This window comes from Rattus rattus, chromosome X (genome assembly GCF_011064425.1).
Source record: "Rattus rattus isolate New Zealand chromosome X, Rrattus_CSIRO_v1, whole genome shotgun sequence".
Taxonomy (NCBI): Eukaryota; Metazoa; Chordata; class Mammalia; order Rodentia; family Muridae; genus Rattus; species Rattus rattus.
The window spans coordinates 95,873,919-95,894,546 of record NC_046172.1 but is presented as its reverse complement, the minus strand read 5'-3'; the positions used below and the strand labels follow the sequence as shown (position 1 = coordinate 95,894,546).

General features: G+C 38.6%; 1 protein-coding gene across 1 annotated transcript in view; it reads left to right on the top strand.

Annotated features, from left to right (window-relative positions):
• The window catches only part of Dcx (doublecortin), a 71,635-nt gene extending 52,310 nt beyond the window's left edge, over positions 1-19,325 (top strand). Inside the window, 5 exon segments of the mRNA XM_032890467.1 lie at positions 602-704; positions 2,045-2,152; positions 2,155-2,181; positions 9,399-9,493; positions 16,573-19,325. Of these exon segments, the coding sequence (XP_032746358.1) occupies positions 602-704; positions 2,045-2,152; positions 2,155-2,181; positions 9,399-9,493; positions 16,573-16,629 (390 nt within the window). The 3' untranslated portion in view covers positions 16,630-19,325.
• The last annotated feature ends 1,303 nt before the right edge of the window (positions 19,326-20,628 follow it).

Here is a 20,628-nt window from a genome sequence, read left to right as displayed (position 1 = left end):
GTACTTTTTAAACTGAGAGCCCAGTCTTCATTCATGCAGAGAAAATTTAAAATAATCTACCTTTAGAACACATGAATATGAAGAGAGGAATTTCCAGCTTTGGGTATGCTACAAGGTCTATACATCAGAAGCTGCAGACAATCTCTCTCACTTCCTTGGCCTACAACCAAAATCTGCCTAGACCATGAGCACTTTGAACATATCGGACTGGATTCTCTTCATCGGCCTCAATCTTAGTGTACATTATGAGGAGACATGGGTGACCATACGAAAACATGGAAAAGGCAATGATACTTTTATGTTCACTCACCAGGGATCATAGTTGAGACTGAATGAGAGAGAGAGAGAGAGAGAGAGAGAGAGAGAGAGAGAGAGAGAGAGAGAGAGAGAGAGACAGACAGAGAGACAGACAGAGAGACAGACAGAGAGAGAGAGAGAGAGAGAGAGAGAGAGAGAGAGAGAGAGAGAGAGACAGAGAGAGAGGCCTGAGAGTTAGTGATGATGGCTTAGAAGTGAAGTTGTGTTGTGTCCCTTGTCAACATATGAAGTTATTGTTATAAGAACATATAGTGCTAATCCAGCATTTCTGCTTCCTCCATAGGTCACCTGTCTCCATGATTTCTTTGGTGATGATGATGTGTTCATTGCTTGTGGTCCTGAAAAGTTCCGCTACGCTCAAGATGACTTCTCCTTGGATGAGAATGGTAAGCATGGTGGCCACTGGGATTCGTTTTGCTTTTCTTCTTGTCCTTTCCATTCCTTATGATTTTCTGGAGTGTATGTATCCTGCAGAATACTCAAAAATGATACCCCATTGGTTGATGTTAGTATTTCTCCTTTGTATCTGTGTACATGACATACTAGGTGATGTCAACTGTATCTTCCAGAAGCCTTCATACTACATGAAACTTACCATTTACTCCAATTATAACCACAATTCTTGAACCATATGCTGTATCATGTGAGCTAGACTTCACCATCAAGAGAGAACTTCTGTAGTAACAACTTCACATATATTGTACATATGCTTTTGTTCTAGTCATTCTCTCTGTGTTTTTGGTATATGGTAATGGTTGCACATTTTAGAAAGTTTTTCATACCTTTGCACTTGCTACCCCATTCTTTCTGCACTGTTGACTTAGGATTCCAGATGATTGGTTATTTCAAGAAAGACCTGAACATCTATTGGTTTAAGCTCCATGTACAAGTTATAAGTGAATTAGATCACACAAGAGAAATGGGAAGGAATATTAATGGAAAGACATATTAAATACACATTTCCCACTCAGGAGTAAAATGTGAGAAAATCAAAGAGAGTTTCACTAATAGATAAGCCACAAGCAACCAAGGCTGGGTTCTTCAAAAAAAGTGGCCATTTTTACGCTTTTTTTTTTTTTATACGCCAGCCAACTATGAAATTTCAGACCAATTTCAGGTCATATCTAATTTTCCATACCTTATGAAAGTGCAGCTCCTGGTGGTGATCACTAAAGTTCATTAACCAAAATAAAAAGTGGAACAAACAAAAATGAGCAGTCCACTCAATTCAGCTTCTTAAAGAGTTCAGTTGGCCAAATTATCTTTCATCCATCTTTTGAGTGTATCTTTAAGTAGGAGTCAACTAGGAGGTCCCTAAACAGAAGTTTGTCCTCTACCACACTGTTTAATTCTACTTTTCATATCAGAGCCAAATTAAGAAACTGTGGCCAAAGAGCTGGAGAAATGGCTCAGCAATTAAGAACACTTGCTGCTCTTGCAAGATAGGTTTGGTTTCTAGCATCCACATGACATGCTGATTCACAACCATCCATAAATCCAGTTCTAAGAGATCCACTACTGTCTCTGACCTTTCCATGCACCAGGCACATGCACAGTGCACATACATCTGTACACACAAACATACAGACAAACATGCACACAAAAAACAAGGAACACCTTGTTGTTCTGAACCACTTAGTAGATATTCTGGTTTCGAGACACGCTGGTCGTATGCTTAGAGTCTGATTCTCCTTTCTAAGCTGCTTACATGTTCTATTACCCCCAGAATGCAGAGTCATGAAAGGGAATCCATCTGCCACAGCTGGCCCAAAGGCTTCCCCAACACCTCAAAAGACATCTGCTAAAAGCCCAGGCCCAATGCGCCGCAGCAAGTCTCAGCTGACTCAGGTAACGACCAAGACGGTGAGTGTTCTTCTCCTCTTGTTCATGTTAACTATATTTAGGAAGACTGATGCCTTCTGCATGAAACAATTGATTTCTTTCATGGTCACCAGTATCCTTCTGATCTCTAATTCTATCATTTCAGCGACATAAAAAAAATCTTATATGGAGAAAAACATATGTGTTCCTTAGGTCCCTTTTACTTTGCTTTGTGACAGAGCTCTCTCACTGAGATCTGGGGCTTGCTGATTAGGCTAGAATGCCAAGCATGTGTCAGGAATCATCCTGTGTATGTCACTCCAGTACTAATATTACAGGCACATGCACCACTACACTGGCTTTTTAATATGTAATAATCTCTTTAGCTCTTGGGTAAGGGACAAAAACAGCAAGATTCTATGAATGAATGATAATCAGTGGAGTGTCCATTGTTGAACATAAGCAGCCTTCCTTGGTCGTTCTGACTTTCCCGAAATACTAACTCTGTTTAATAGAACTAAAATGATAATAATGCATGCTTTGTATATTATATGATTTTTGAAAGTTTTATAATTAATTGCACAAAATAATGGGTTTCATATGACATCATCACATACATATTGTTAATTTAAATATTTAGTGGTCACATTTAAAAATTAAAAGAAAATGAATTTAATATAGATAGATTTTATTTACCAACCCACTCAAAGGTAATCATTTCAGCATGTGATCAATATAAGAAATCATTGACATGCTTACCTTCTTTGAAATTGCTCTAGATTTTATACTTAATGTGTACATCTGAAATCTGATTAGCCACATTTCAGTGTGACTAGTGACTACTTACTGTATAAGCAACATAAGTGTCTTTTTCTTCTTTAACTGAGAGAGATTAGATTCACAGTAACAATTCTTTACATGAATTAAATATTGTGGATTTTGCAAAAAACAATTTCATCATCTCTACTGGCCATCACAATAGCACTATGAATTCAGTTTCAGAAGGATAATTATCTAGGTTGTTGTTGGTGTTGTAACATTGAGAACCTGAGGTGCAGTTCCTCAATTCTTCCCAGTGTCACATGACTATTTAGTATCCAAGAACCCAAACCCGGCATCTTTACCTCTCAGCAGGCACTCTTTGTACTGTTCTACTTATATGAGGCAGGGTCCAGGATTCCCAATGTGTTGGATGCAAAGATTTCTTTTGCATGGTCCTTGCTTCTTGGTCTCGTTTTCCTGGCCCCACCTCCAGGCCAGGGTTATGGGAAGGCCAAGAGATATTGGGGTGTTTTCTGGTCATTACTTTATGCTGAATTGGATCCAGTGCCACAGGTAAGTTGGTGTTGGAGTCTTTGCCGCTAATGATCTGCTCTGAACATATTCTATAAATTCCCCTAATGTCTCTCCAAGGTGAACTGATATCCTTGGCAGAGCTACAGGAAGATGAAAATTACCCCCTCCCACCTCACACATTTTCTCCTTTCTCAGGAATCTCATTTGTATAAACAAATTGCAAAATTGACTATAGATAGATTTCAGTTGTAGGCACTTGCCTACCATAAGTGAAGTTCTAGGTTCTAAGCAGAAATATTGCAAAGTTGAATAAATAAGTGTGCTTTCCAACAGGGAAGACTCTTCTCCATTTTATTTAAACAATCCGCAACTGTGTCATTTCCAAGACACAGTAGGAACTAGATTTAACATTCACATATCATCTTGTAAATCTACAGTATCTCACAATCTGTGATTGAATTTGGCTTGGGAAACAGCCCCATGAATGAATCCGTGAAGAACTGTTTATGGGTGCTCAGATCTTGCTTTCTTGATGGACGAGTCTGGGAAGAGGAACAAAAGCGTTTATTTATATTTAGCAGGAACAATTAACCAAAGCAATCTAGACACAGCACCCAAGGGCACTTTGGAATGCGTGTGTGACAACCATAGGTCTGCCTTTTGGCTTTGTTCTGAAGTAAGTCTTAGCCACCTTGGCCCCTCTTAGATAGCTTTCTAGAAAAGTCTCTGTGCAAGTACAGAGGGAACGGGAGCTATTTAGACCAGAATAAAACAAAGTCTAGAGTATCTCACAATGAGAAAACATGAAACTGGCTGGATTATGAGTTTAGATCACCTTCTGTAAGGCATTAAGGAGATACCAAGAGTAAGACTGAGAGTAAATCATACAAGAGTCACAGTCAGGGAGAAGTGGGAAATTGAGTGTGTGATCAAATTATGACACCACCATCTATAAAGGAGAGGAAGACTAACATACATTAAACTAGACAAGTCTTCTCAAATTTCTGTATCTGTGTGTTGAGTAAAAGAGACTCATGAGCTAGCATATGATAAAATGTTTTAAGGCGAACCATACAACAACAACGGTGGGTAGAATTATTCTAACTTGGGGGAATAGGCTGCTTAGTACTTCAAAATAAGCATCTGAAAACCAAATGTTTGATTCTGAGTGTGTCTCAATACTGGTGTTACAATGGATGAGCAGGTCAGGATGAGGTGGATGAGCAATAAAGTCAGTTTAGTACCCAGGCATCATGGGTTAGAAGCAAGGCACAAGCCAAGAGACCCTTCCTTTTCCATGCCATTTCGGTCAACAACTTGTGTTATTCACTCCCTAGCCAACTCTTTAATCAGTACACTTGGGATCACTTAGAGACATCGTTGTCTTCAGGGATGTGTGCATCCTCCAGAGAAAGGAACACGCCACCTGGAAGCTCAGCACCAATGCTACCTGGCTGGCGACACTGTTCATTTCATTTTTACTCTATGCACTTGAAAGTGGGCTCTTTTACTGTTCTTTGCAAAAGAGCATCCTACCCTCTTTATTTTATTGTAATGTATTTAAATCCCTGTAAATCCAGGTAGGTCAACCTACTGACCTTACCAGCCATTCTGTTTTACATATCCTCTTCCATGTACATAGGTAGCACTGACAGGGGGAAGGGGCTAAAGATGAGTACAGAAGCAAGGACACAACCACCCCCAAATCCTGGGAGACAAGACCATGTGGGATTGAGCTTGGCAACTGTGCCTCATGCAGCTGGAGAGTACTGACTAAGGGAATGGACAGAACACAGATACCATGTTCTTAGAGAGTTTTGTGGCATGAGGGTAGTTATTCCATGCTCACTCTCTGGTGTCCTATTGCTTTGTGACATTGTATATGTGCCCAATTACTTTGCTTAATTGAAAGGAAGCTCTTGCTAACCATTTTCTAATTTGAACAGGATTAGGTAGATTAGAAGCCTTCTTAACGATAAGTCCTACACTTGGTGACTGCCACTACTTTCTTCTTGGCTCTTCCTTTTTATCCTCTGCCATCACTTGCCCTCTTTCCCCTAGTCTCTGTGAGAAGACTGAGAGGAAGAAATCCCAGGAGCATTTGCTTAAAAGAGGAAAGACCTATGTCCTAAAAGCTGAAAACAAAGAGAAAAGAGCATACATAGGATTTGGAATCAGAAATCCCTACACTCGAATCTTGGCTCTGTTTTCTCCACCTCTGGTTCCTCTTCAAAATAATCCTAGTTTAAAAATATTGATAAGGCAGCCAAAGAGGTTGAAATTAGTCTGACACACCTTATTGCAAGGAGAAAAAAATGAAGTCTACTAAAAGAAGAAATGAGAAGTTTTAGACTGTGTATAAAGCTGTGAGCAGTGAGACAGTTTTGTGATTCTGAGGAGGAACAGGAAAAACAAGAGTCGGTGAGGGAAGGTGTTTTCCAATTACTAGAGGGCTCAAGATGTTAGTAAGGGAAAAGAAGGCTACCAGTCAGTGGTGTCACTTCCATTCACTTTGAAGATGGAATGCAACATGACATTCATTCTATAACATTGAATCTCAACCTCCTAATGCTAGGACCTTTTGGTACAATTCCTCATGTTGTAGTGACCTCTACCATAAAATTATTTTTGTTGTTGTTTCATAACTGTAATTTCATTAATATCCCATTACAGTAGGTTTACTCTGAATGCCTTAGGTCACACAAGAGACCCACCAAAATTTGGGTTATATTGTTAACCTTCTGTATTTGTTTGAAAATTCTCCTGCCACCCTATCTTGAGCCACTGTGAGCTACTCATACTTTGGAAACACACTGTATATTCTTTTTTTTTTTATTAACTTGGTATTTCTTATTTACATTTCGAGTATTTATTCCCTTTCCGGTTCCGGGCCAACATCCTAATCCTCCCCTCCCTTCTTATAGTCTTTTAGGTAGTGGCTTAGTCCCTGGAAGCTCCTGGTTGCTTGCATTGTTGTACATATGGGGTCTCGAGCCCTTCAAGCTCTTCCAGTTCTTTTCTGATTCCTTCAACGGGGTCCTATTCTCGTTCAGTGGTTTGCTGCTGACATTCTCGCCTCTGTATTTGCTGTATTCTGTGTGTCTCTCAGGAGCGATCTACATCCGGCTCCTGTCGGTCTGCACTTTTTTTCTTCATCCATCTTGTCTCAATTGGATGGCTGTATAGGCTACATGTGGGGTAGGCCTCTGAATGGGTGTTCTTTCTGTGTCTCTTTTATTCTTTGCCTCTCTATTGCCTGCCAAGGGTATTCTTGTTCCCCTTTAAAGAAGGAGTGAAGCATATCTACATTTTTGATCATCCGTCTTGAGTTTCATTTGTTCTAGGCATCTAGGGTAATTCAAGCATTTGGGCTAATAGCCACTTATCAATGAGTGCATACCATGTGTGTTTTCATGATTGGGTTACCTCACTCAGGATGATATTTTCCAGTTCCAACCATTTGTCTATGAATTTCATAAAAGGCATTGTTTTGATAGCTGAGTAATATTCCATTGTGTAGATGTACCACATTTTCTGTATCCATTCCTCTGTTGAAGGGCATCCGCAGAATTTCCAGCTTCTGGCTATTATAAATAAGGCTGCGATGAACATAGTGGAGCACGTGTCTTTTTTTATATGTTGGGGCATCTTGTGGGTATATGCCCAAGAGAGGTATAGCTGGATCCTCAGGCAGTTCAATGTCTATATATTCTTTTACACGTTCTTACTTCTGGTGTAATTCTAGTGCCTAGAATACCCTTTATCTCCTCTTTGCTTAGCTAACTTCCATTTCTTTTCTTAAACAGCTTTATTGATATGAACTAATTCAAAGCGCACAGTGGATGACAGGTAGCTCCAGAGTTTGCCACAGAATAACTGTGACTCCAAAAACAACGCTCCCACCCACTAGCAAAACCACCCTACTTCTGTCCATCTCTTTCCTCATCCAGGCTCCGGCAACCCGGAATCTACTTTTAGTCTCTGGACGCTTGCCTAATACAGATTCTAGTTTCAAAATCTTTGGGTGTTGCTTCTTATTTACTTCCAGGTCCCCTTATTCCATATTCTGTCCTTTGGGCTCTAGCAATATATTGTGAAGGAAGACCTTAATCCTCATACTTACTTTACCTAATCCCCCCAGGAAGTTATGCATTTCTTTTTCAAACACCAGTATCTAATCTCGGCCTGGCTCACAGCTAGTGCTTATTAGCTATTACCTAATGGAATGAATGAATGGCATTTGGAGGAACGATTCTCAAGGCGTAAACAAAACATAACTGAATAGACACATAAAATCAGCCATTGGGTACCCAAGTGGTCATTTGTCAGTTCGTTTGAACATGGATAATCAGAGTAACCATCACAACTGTGCCACTGTTTCTTCAGATTATGGGCATGTTTTTGAAACTAGGGAAACCTTAACATAAGTGGTGGGAAGGAGCTATATCCTCAGGGAATATTCATGACACAGAACTTTAAACCATATCTGCAGAAGTAACCGCAACACTCTTACACTATCTTTTTACTCAATTGTTCTCTCTCCTTTTGTCCCCACTCCACTTCCCACGTCTGAGACATTCCACTCTGTTTTAATAGCATATCGCAGAATATCTTTCTAACAATGTTGGTCCTATGATTAAAAAAAAAAAAGTCTCACTATAAGAAAGCAGAACATCTCATGGAAAACCATTTAATTATCCCACTTTCATGCGACACCGTTTTTCTTTTCATACTAAACGTGCTAATTATCAGGGGGATAGAAAACAGCTGGAAATTGCACTGGCGTTACCGACATTCAAAGGCAAATCATCTCCTTTCCATCATGTTCTTGACTGGAGACAGACTAGGGTTGAACCTTGATGCCTTTTACAATTGTGTAGAATGAATTTCTGTTTTCTTTGCCTTTCACACTGTTCTCAAACTTTTATTGTAATCTTTTTATCTTTCTTGTCTCCATCTCAGACCTTCCACTGTCTTCTCTCTTCTGTTCCATTTTTTTTTCTATTTGAGCTCTCCTTTAAGATTTACTTTCTACTTCTCCTCCAATGTATTTCATTCTTCTCTCTGACAAGTCTCCTTTCTGTTTCTTTCTTTCTGGTGTTTTTCATCCAGGACATGGTAGTACAGGAGGAGGAGATGAATGAGGAAGAGTAGAGATTGATAGCGAGTTTGTTCTATATCGCTCTCATTCAACTGGCTCTAAATGGGGATATGTACTACCCCAAAATACCCATATTTCTTCTCCTTAATGGAAGCCACACACTTTCTCTGTGTATTATCTTTCTTCTCTCCAAAGTTAGAGTAATATAATACTTTCTCAAGGATCAAACCTGGTAACTAGCATCCAAACGTTTTGAAAGGAAATAGATGCTTGCAGCTACCCATCAGACTGAGCACAGGGGACCCCAATGGAGGAGTTGGAGAAAGGACTGAAGGAGCTGAAGGGGTTTGTAACCTCATAGAAAGAACAGCAATATCAACCAACCAGACACCCCAGAGCTTCCAGGGACTGAATCACCAACCAAAGAGTACACATGGGGAGAGCCATGGCTCCAGCCGCATATATAGCAGAGGATGGCATTGTCTGGCATCAATGGGAGGGAAGGCTCTTGGTCTTCTGAAGGCTTTTTTCCCCAGTGCAGGGAAATGACAGAATGTTGAGTGGAGTGGGTGGGAGGGGGAGCATCCTCATAGAAGCAGAGGGAGGGGGAGGGAATATGACAGGGGGGGAAGGGGATAACATTTGAAATGTAAATATATTTACACTGCGTAGGACCATATTAACAGAGGATGGAAGTTTGTAGGACATTTGAAGAACTTCTTTTCACTTTGATTTGATTCTATCAAGTGACTTGGTTAACTTTGTGCCTTGTTTGAATGTCTTAGTGAGTTAGGAAGAGAGAACCTGCTCTTTTATATGTTGTTGGTTTTTCTTCTTTTCCTTTTCTCTTGCCTCGGGGCAGCAAATGGAACTTCTAGCAGTCAGCTCTCAACACCTAAGTCGAAGCAGTCTCCTATCTCTACACCCACAAGCCCTGGAAGTCTGCGGAAGCACAAGGTATTATGTCTCTTATACCTTACTAAACCCGTTTGAACTCAGAGTCCTTAAAAGGCTCTCTAGAGTTGTGCTCACCCACAGTACACTGAAGCTAAGGTTCCCCTTTATTGACTCCATTAAGTTGATATCCCAAGAATCCCAGCATCGAACAAGCCAGTTTTACTCATTTCTCTAACCTTTGCTTTTAACATTTTTTCAGTTACATTTTAGCATTTTCCCCAAAGTAATATGATGGTCTCAAATGTTCATTCTAAAACAATGATAGAAAGCAAACCCAAAACATTTGCCTCACCATTTCCAACATATAGCAAAGGGGGTGTCAAGGGCAACTTATGTCATTGGATGTAATATAAACATAGTGGTAAAAGTTGCACGGAGTTGGGACTGGAGAGACAGCCTGGTAGTTGTGAGCATATACTGTTCTTCTAGAGGATGTCAGCTCACTTTCCAGCACCACCATCATGTAGCCCAACAAATACCTATTAGTACTAGTTCTGGGGAATCCGACACCTTCTTCTAGCCTGCACAGATACTGCACACATATGATGTACATACTTATGCTCAGACACTAGCAAACATTACTCTTTTGAAAGTCGCAATAGGTTACTCTCTTTAGACTTGCTGGACAGCATTGAATAATGCAAGCCAAGTTTCACTGGGCACATTCTTCATTACTAGAGCGATTCTTGCTTCACAAACACAGAAAGGAAACAAACATTTTGTCAACGGCCTTGGGAAACATTTTGACACCCTAGAAGTCTATCATTAACTTACAGCAGTGTAGGGCTTGGAGAGGGACCTCCATGAGTATTTATTTGCCTAGTACACAAAAAAATCTAGATTTAATTAACACTCCAAAAAATTCCCTAGGATCAATTTCCAAGTATTCTCCTTCCCAGAAATCTCTCCTACATAGAGAATTCAGAAATGTTCACTGCTGTCAATTTCTTATACCTTAGATAAATCTGGATTTTTTTTCTGATTATCACACTGGAAAGTAAATTCCACTAGGATTTTTTTGTTGTTGTTTACTGGACCCAAAGTCAGGGCATGAAATGCAAATAGCAAAGTCTAACTGTCAATCTAACCCCATCATAGAGTGATGAGAAAGAAAGATTTTGTAGATGGAAATATTTTATTAGGTTACTTCTATAGTAATAGGAAGTTTTATATATACAAGGAAATTGACTCGAATCCAGATAACTAAATGCCTTACTAGGGCAACAAAATTGGCAACAGAACTAGTATGCTACTCACTAACAGTGCTATGCAAGAGAATCAGTTTACACTAACTTTTGAGTTGATTTTTTTAAAAAAATATGGAAGTTGGAAGTGTCTTGAGACCTCAACCTTAGACAAAAACTACAGGCAACAAGGAAGAGTATATGAATTAGCTACCAAATACCCAATGATCAACCCTGACATACATAAAAGTAACATTACGTTACACAGAATAAAGCAGGCTGTATTCATGTATTTAGTAACACACATCAGTTTTTTAACTGTGTGTAATATATTAACCTTTAAATTGGTTACAGCAGGACTATTTGGACTATGGAAATCAGCATATAAATCAAGATTATCACTTTACTTACAGAAAGCCAATTTTAAAATACTTACCAGGAGGACTGGAGAGATGACTCAGGGGCAAAAGCATTTGTCACTAAGCACAAAACTTCACTAATCCCAGAACCCACATAGTGGAAGGAGAAAACACAACACCTGAAAGTTGACCTCCGACCTTCGTATGTGTGCTGTGATGTAGGAAAGTGTACACACACACACACACACACACACACACACACACACACACTCACACGCATACACACACTGTTACTTTAAACACATTTCATATTATATCACTATCTCACATGTCTTGCCTTTTCTTTCTTTCCAGCAGGTTTTTAGTTTCCTGTTTAACTTGGCCTTTCCCTGCCCTGCTCCTGATAATGTTTGTTTCTTTCCTTTAACGACTCCATTCATTTCTGGTATTGATCCTGAGCAGAACCTTTGGATTCTCCCTCCTGAGCTATCGCATTTCAGAATATGTTCTGTGTTCCCCAGAGGCTGTAAGATGAACAAAAACCACCTTAAAGCCAGGTGCAAAGTAGCAAGGTTTATTAATATAGACATTCGAAGATGGAAACATGCTGTCTCTGACGATCTCCATGGAGATCTTTCTAGACTCCATCAATTAGTGTACCTTCAACCTGTGACTTTCTGCAAGTACCTTCCTTTCTGGGAAGTGTTCTCTATGTCAGCACTTTCCATCGATCTTTCCCAAGGTGCCAGAGGCAGCTTGGACATTTTCTCTGCATCCTCAAATCATTCAGCCTTTCAGTTGGCAGGTACATCCAGTTCATTTACGTTGAGGACCAATCTTGATAAATTATTCCGGTGAGTTTTGGCATTGTCAGGTTTGTTTCTCATGGTTGGGCTTGTAGACACATGTGCCTTCCCCCCCCACTTAATTCTGTTAATGATTTTAGTCACTGAAGAACTAGTTAAAGCTCATGGGTGGCAGCACTGTTAGCCACATTGTTCTCTTCTCTATGGAGTTATCAGGATATTGTATTCTTAAGAATCAGTTTTCTTAAGACAGAAACACAAGCTAATAAATTATATCATACTTTTTTCTAATCAAACTTTAAAATAAAATGTACACTTAGATTTTGATATAACAGACTATTTAAAATTATTTTATCACTTAAAACTTACAGAGGAGGTGGAGTAATAATACTCTATATTCTTTTATACACATTTATCACTTATTTATATTTTGCCCATTTAACTTGTTTTTCTATGCTCTCCTTTTCTATTTGTATGTGAATATAAATACATATAACTTTTACTTTTTGCTATTTTTCTGAGTCATCTGAGGTTTAATTTTCAAGTATAATGCCCTACTATACTGAAACATCCAATATATGTTTCCTAAGGGCAAAGAGGTTTATAACCATGGCCCAACATCATGAGATTTAATCAAGAAAGATATAAGACTGTTATAGTCTGTGTTTGAATTTTATCAATTGCCTCAGTGATTCTTTTTATGGTCCAGGACCTAATCTAGGACCAAGTATTGCATTTTTCTGACTGTGTTCTTTTAGTGTTTTTTTAATCTGGAAGGATTCCTAAGATTTTATCTTTTAGAACAGTACATTCTAGAAATGAAGATATACATCCCATGGCTTTACATTTACATGGCCAAAAATGGCGACGGAGCTGACTTTGTGGAACAAGCTAAAAGCTGGCTGTGACTTTGATTCAGTCCTTGCAAATCTCAGGTCCAAGCCTTGCATTTGTCCTTTCACCCTGCTTGCTACCTGGGCCATCAGACACCCTGGGCAGGGGCCAGCGCAGATCTCATCTGAGCTTCTATCCAAGTGGACCTGAAAGGTTTGAGACATTGTGGAGACAGGAAGCAGGTGGCCAAGGCAATCACTTTCCTCCTTTGCAATTGGAAACAATCTTGAAGTCCTAGCATCCCCTTGGTAACTTTTGATGGCTGTGCTGGGCCTCTAAGCTGTAATCAGAGCTTGGCTTCTCTTAGGCAGCTCACAGAGAATCCTCTTTAATGCAGCTGCAATGGGGTTAGCCAAAGTCCGCATACTCAAGTGCTGCAATATGGACACACAGTACATCTTAAGGTAGTTAATGAGAACAACATTTCATTTTGTATTTCTATACTGCTTTAACCTTTCACATGACACGTTCTTGCTTATCCTTGCAATATCCCATGAAAGAGAAAGGGCAATTAGATAGCCTTCCCATTTTAGAGATGAGTGCAAAAGTTGCAGAGATTAATGACAGCCCCAGTAAGATTTAACAAATATTTACTAAAGACTGCTTTTCAAGATAATACCCTGTTAAAATGTATACAAATATAGAAACATAGAAAAGCTCTTTGGTTTAATTACGATGATTTTCAGTTTAGTGATTTCACCCATAATTCTAAACTTGAAGAATATTCTGCAAAAGAAAAATGTATCTGATATAGTACCTGAACATATATCTCATCATGTAAATACACACTTTCTTTCTGTTTGCAGATTTCTTTTGCCCTCCTAGCAGTGGTCTGAAAGACAGTTTGATGTATAAAGAAGGGTCCTGATCCTGAGATCACAGGCACAATGAGCTTGAATATAAGTGGCTTTGGATAATATAAGAAGGAACACAAAAGTGGGTGGGAAGGATGTTTGATGAGGACTCGAGGAAGGTGGGAGCTGGCAAAGACTTCACAGAAGTGCTATTTAACTGGGGTCTTCAAGGCTGGCTAAGCTTTGAAAAGGTTGGTGAGGCAAACAGACGAGCAAGCTTTAAATCATCAGCAAGAGCAGCGTTATTCTACCACGAAAGTGCAGGATGTGTTTGAAAAGGATAGCGAATCTTAGCAAGAAGCTGGGCTTCTCCAATGTCCTTCCTGAATTCTTTTGGACTATAAGCTTTTTGGACCAAACACCAACTATTTGTTTTCTCTATCGCAGTAGTATTGCCAGCACAGCTGCATTTGTTTCAAACATTTTGTTCTGTAGGGCCCCAAGGGACTAAGCAAATGAATATCAGGTGCGAATTATTTGTATTGTTAAGCAATATGTGTGTTTCTGTATTTCTACATATCAATCAACAAAAAGAGAATGCTGAGGTAATTACTTTTCCTGAACATTGTTCTTCCCTTACATCCCTCAGGCTTTAAATATGAAACGAATGGATAGACCTGTAGAAGCACCTCATACCTCTCTTTATTCCCAAAGATTCCTCCCATAGCCTGAATCTTTATGCTTCCTAAGTCACAGCAATTACAAGAAGAGTTCTCAATAATCTACCCTTAGGCCTCGCCTCATTTCTTTAGAGGGAAAGTTTGCAACCAAACAATTATAATTATATTAGTGTTTAAAAATAACTCAAGATAAAATTAGTTTAAAGCAAAACCACCAATGAAATTATACACTGGACAATATGCATTTTACACAAAACAAAGAACTGAATACCGAGCAAAAGAGACTAGACAGAACAGGGCGAGATGCCTGAGATCATTCCTATTTCCTAGCACTTACTTTAAATATTAGTAGATTAGGTGCTCAAAACTTGTGATTGGCAGAATAAGTGTTTTTGAAATCAATACCTGGCCTTACATTGTCAAAGGCAGAAGCAATATAGACTGAAAGACAACTATATTGAGAGTAAAATCACAGGAAAGAGCTATGAAGGAAACAGGAACATAGAGATGACAAGATACAAAATAGCAGAATAGGAACAAATATATAGCTCTAACATGAATTAATCTGCAACTAAGGTAATGATGGCTATCCAAATATTAGAAAAAATTGAACTTAAAGCAAATTTATTACTAGAGAAAAATAAAAAAAATTTCTCATGGGAAATAGGTCAATGTGCCCAGAAAATATATTTATAAATATGTTTATGCCACTTAAGAACATGATACCAATATACATGAGGCAAACTCATGGAATTAAGATAGGTAATCCAACCGTATTAAATGAAATTTTTAATGCCTTAAATTGAATAATGAAAAGAATCATGAGATAGAAGGCCAATAAGTAAACTCTTAGGAGCCTTCATATTACAAAATCTTTAACTGTCTGTTCTTTTAGTTCTAAAATCTTAGGAACTATGAGCTCTGTAACTGCATTTTGTTTTCTTCAATCGTATGAAAAAACAAGACATGGATACTGCAAGTTAGTGAACTGCGTGGGTGTTTCTCAGAAAATACATAAAGATCTTGAATAATATAAAGGCCAACTGGAGACTTTCTGGGCCTCAACGTTCACCTCTACAGTGAATGGTTTAATTGCTATCTTAATACAATCTAGATTAATACCAACTTTATTTAAATTCTGTCTAAAGTTTTTGCTACAGGGTAGCACTGTTTCTTTTCCCCTCCTTTGGCCTCTTATAAACATACAAATTATGACTTTATAAACAAAATGTCTATCAACACATTTTTGTAATTACCAGATCATACAGTTGTCTTTTGAAAGAAACCAGACACAGAAAGAGAAATATCCCATGATCTCACTTATGTGTGGAATTTTTTTAAAGCAAAAAAGCTCAAATATCTAGAGATGGAGAGCATTACAGAGGTTACTAGAGGGACTAGAGGGTTCGAGGAAATGGGGTGTATATATCACAGATACAACATAACAGGCAAGTTCCATAAACATAGTAGAGCAGCTTTGTGATGAATCAATGTACAAATCTAATCTACAAAGTGACTGAATTTAATAAAACTACTAGGAAAAAAGTAGAATTAGTTGTTCTCCTACAGGAAAAGAAGTATGTGAATCCAAAGATGATATTTACTTCTCTATATTAACTATTTTTATTATCTATATGTATCCAATATTACAAAAGCTAACCTATCCAGCTCTGGAAGTTTACCTTACTGATTTTTTTATTAATGTGGGTCTGAATTATTATCATAACTCTCTTTTAGTATTTGTTATAGAACAAGTATGCCAGTTGTGAACACTATTCAAAAGGATTTGTTTGAGTTGCTTAAGTGTTTTTAGTAAAACTGTGCTGTGGATTGGCCCCGTGAATGTTGGATCCTTATTTCAATAGTTTACTAGTCAGTTGACAACTATAACCTACCTTTTACTTAATGCTTGCACAGGGCCCTAAAACCATCTGAGGCTGAAAGATTAGGAGCATTTCAGGTTTTTTGTTTTTTAACTGAGTTTATATTCAGTCATCAGTATGTAAACAGTCACTTGGATTTCCAGGAATATATGTTAGAGAGTTTCAAATCTCCCACGAACAGCTAATTTTATATCTTTTCTTATAGAAGTTTTAGATATTTTATTTTCCCAATCTTTTACCTCTGTAAACAGACACACATACACGGCAATCTGGTTGATGTTACCCTTTAAGGCAGCTGAGTAAAGAGTATATTGATATAATAGAGGGATACCTCTTGACACACTGTTAAAGCTCCTTGTGAATGTATTAATTATTCTAAAAATAAAATTAGAAAAATTCGATTTCAAACAAGTAAAGCCATTTCAAAGCTCAAGGTACCAAGGAAAGGAAAGTTAACTTTGTCTCTTTTCTTCTTACAGGACTTGTACCTGCCACTGTCATTGGATGACTCTGATTCACTTGGCGACTCCATGTGAAAGATGATAGGCTAAATCAAAGCCGATTATTATAGCAGAATACTTTCGCTCAAGTGACAAACAAGGCTATTGGTGCTTAAACATTTTCGTTGTTATTGTTGCTTTTCAAAACACTCTGTAGTACGTAGGGTTTATTTTCTTGTGACTTCTCTTCTGGGCCACTAATTCACATTTACCAATAAGAGATAGATTGATAACCATCTTTTGAGTGACTTTTCCAGAACTGCAAAATGTGCTAGTCCATGACCTTTCTACTGAATGCTTAGGGGCCTTTGTATTTTCCCCATTCAGTTTGTGCAGAAACTAGTCTTTCTTCTCTAGAAGGCTGTTTACGTACACATCGCTTAAAATGTTTATGTGTGGGGAAAACTTTCATATGCAGATCTAAAAGTGAAAAACCTAAGTGTCCCTTGCCTCTGTATCTTCAGAATGCTGGAGGATCTCAGGAGAGTGGCAAGTCAGATCCTTGGCCTCACTCGTTGCTCTTAATTGAGCCTCCAGTGTATTGTCTAGCATTCATTCTGGCTGTTGAGATGGAGAAACACCAGCGACTTCCAATGTGACACCATGTGCTTAAGGCTGTGGTATCAGACTAGTTGCACGAGATGAGGTAGAATTTAGGGGAAAAACTGCCCAAATTTCAGTAGGATTTACATAAAGCACAGTGGATTCCTGGTCAACTCCTCTACTGGGGAAATTTTGGAATCAATCAATAATTGATTAGTTTGGGGTACATGATGTCACATACATGATCCCACCAGGAGGCTTTCTAATGTACACGTTAGTACATGAACCGCATGGTATCCATCTAGCTCTGTTCTATTGAATGCCTTGTAAACAACCAACACTACAAACACTGTGAGAATTTGTTTTCAGGTCTGACACCTTTTGGTCGCTTTTTATAGCAAGAAACCATATCCATTTTTTATAATAACTCAAGTCTGTATTTCAGGAGCAAAACTCTTCAGGCTCCTTTTTTATAAGCTGGTGATTTTTTTCCTTTGTCTAAAAAACACAAGTAGAAAATTGACCAAAAAAAAATGCAGAAGAATACTGTAGTTTAGAAATCTTGCTCTCACTGCCAAACAGAAAGCTCCGGGAGAAAACTCAATGACTAGAGGCCAATTCAATAGAATCAGGTTTTTTGATACCTTTTTAACAGTTACACTTTCAGTACTAATTTCAATGTGGACCAGACATTCTAATTATATTTTAAATGAAATGTTATGGCATATTTTAAGTAAGTCTTTTTTATCTATAATCCTAATATTTCATACTTAAGATACAGAGACCTTTCACTTGACTTTAACATTTAGAAAGGATTTCTCTTTATTAAGGATTGATCACTTGAAATAACTGTCTTTGAGGTACAGGTTTTTAAAATTACTTTTTCTCTGTAATCATAGCCCATGATAGCCAAGACAACTAAATTTAGGTGAAAGCCATGCATGCCAATTCTGTGTTTGATTTTTACTAGATAGGCAGATTTCCTTTACTTCTTTGTCATTGTTCAGATAGCTTGAAAGATGCAGCGTTCAAAGCCAACAGGTCGTTTGGCTGCTGAATGACATGCAGCTGTCCTTCATTCTAAGTAAAATGAGTGGGGTTTTGTGTGTGTGTGTGTGTGTGTGTGTGTGTGTGTGTGTGTGTGTCTAGGCTGCTTCACAATTAGGAAATACTGCACAAGACAACTCAACGTGGATTGATGACAACTTGGTGGCATTGCTGATGCGCAGGGGGAAGTAGGATGGCAGGGGTAGCTAGAGCCCCCTTGATAAATTTCAGATGTCCTTAATTACTAGATTACAAGAAACATTTTTGGTTTTGGTTCAGGAGAAGGGGGATGATGAGAGCTCTGGTTTCTGCTCAAACTGCTCATTGAAGAGCCCAAAATGATGAGGTTTTGCTCTTCCCCCCTCTTTATTGGTAAGCCCACATGAAATGATTAAGAAACCCATTTTAATCAGCCCCTATTTTTTCTAGAAGCTCAGTGATTTCTTAGTGCCTCCCAGAGCATTTGAGTTAATTAGGGAAAATTGGTTATTTGGGATGGATAGAAATTGTGGTAGGAGGTCTATTTTTAACCTCTGGGCCAGATCCTCCAGCACACTCTATGTTGGTCTTTGAGCAAATCCCATGTTGTCCCAAGTATTCATTTAAGACGAAACATGCAGATCCTACTGAAAGAGTAGGAGCAAAGAGAATTCAACAGTCCTCATGCCCAGGCCCCTTGGTTCTCTGAGTATTTCTCTACTTGTAGCATAATATAGCACAAGAAAGTACTGTGGGCATATCTTTAGAATATTCTTAGAATAGACATTCTTCTATAACAACAGTGTCCTTTCTGTTTTTCTTTGAGCTAACTACAAGGAAACCTTTACAAAACACTTTTTCTTTATATACAGGCACAGATACATATAAAAAATATTTTTAACTGCTATTTTGTGTGGTATAATTGAAAACTCAAGTCTCCAATAATTTCATTTTAAATTGGCTGAAATTCAAGTAAATTGTTTTCGGAAATAAGCTCCTACATCCCCCAAATTCATTCTCAGTTTTTCCTAATACAGTTTTACTACTTTAGTCCCATCGAGTTCAGTGTGCATGGTCAGCAAGCATTTGCCACCACTTCCCATAACACCTCTCCCTCTCTCTTTTTCTCTTTCTCTCTGTCTCTCTGTCTCTCTCACATGCGTGCGCGCTCTCTCTCTCTCTCTCTCTCTCTCTCTCTCTCTCTCTCTCTCTCTCTCTCACACACACACACACACACACACACACACACCATGTTGCTTGTTCCTACCTCCTGACTTTTCTTCCCCACAGAAATAGAAATAGGGGCATAAAAAGGGAAATGTATATATGGGGGCTGGGTTGAACAACTAACTTCGTTAAGTAGTGCTAAGTAGAATTAAAGCGAGAGAAAAGCTTCTTTTCTCATCACTGTTTTGGAAAGGATAGCCATTAGCATGACTGCTTTGTGTCCTTGTGGACTTTAGTATTAGCCTAGACTGAGTTATAGCATTTTCTAGCTGGAAGGAAGATTAAGATTGCATCATCTGCTCCAAATTTTTCATTTTCTTAAGGCCAGGAAACAGACCAAGATGTAAAAGGTTTCCCTCTAAGGTCACAGCTGCCCATTGGCAGTGCTGGGATTAGAACCTACACCTCTTGGCTTGTATTCCGGGGTATTTTCCCAACTAGCCAATATTGTCTTTTGTGAGGTTGCTGAAAATTCTTTCCCAGGGTCATGTTGCATCCTGGATCTATATGCTACTTTGCTGGTCTCAGCAAGAAATCCACACAGCAATCTAATCTGGCCCTTCCTCCTCATTTTCACATTACTTCATCCACATGGTCTGTCAACGGCTCCAAGGAGAGGGAGGCATTGAAATGTTGAGCACCAGAAGGTGGCTGCCGTACCTTGAGGAATCTTCTAAATGGCCCTCTGAACTCCTACTTTATCCATGTAGAATGGAAAATGACTACTTTGTCCCTTGTCAGCTTCCTTCAATGTCATGGCACACATGTTCCTCCCAGGATAGGGAAGTGGTTACTTGTTTCTGGGGCAGAGAAAATAGGAAATGAAGAACAGAGCAATAGTTTTGTTTATTCTGACTTTCTAAGATGACTTTTTTTATCATTTAAAAATTAGTCTGGCTATCTTTTCTACTAATAACGATTTCCTTTAAAATATGGTAGTGAGCCAAGCCAGAGAAAGATAATCAAGTCTTGTATTTGTCCTGAATCTCTATGTCCTCATAGCCACTCTCCCTGGTGCAAACAATTTTCAAGTTTAAACACGTTGATTTTTTTTTTACTAAATTGTGCCCTGGCTGACACTGAATATTTGTATCTATACCAAAAATAGCACAGTGACTTTACACATTATATTCTCTCTCTCTATGTAGCTTATTTCTGTGGCTTTCCATGACAGAAGTTAGGGCAACATGATCTGTACGTGTTGGTTCCTTTGCATCAAGGAACTAACAAATATTGACT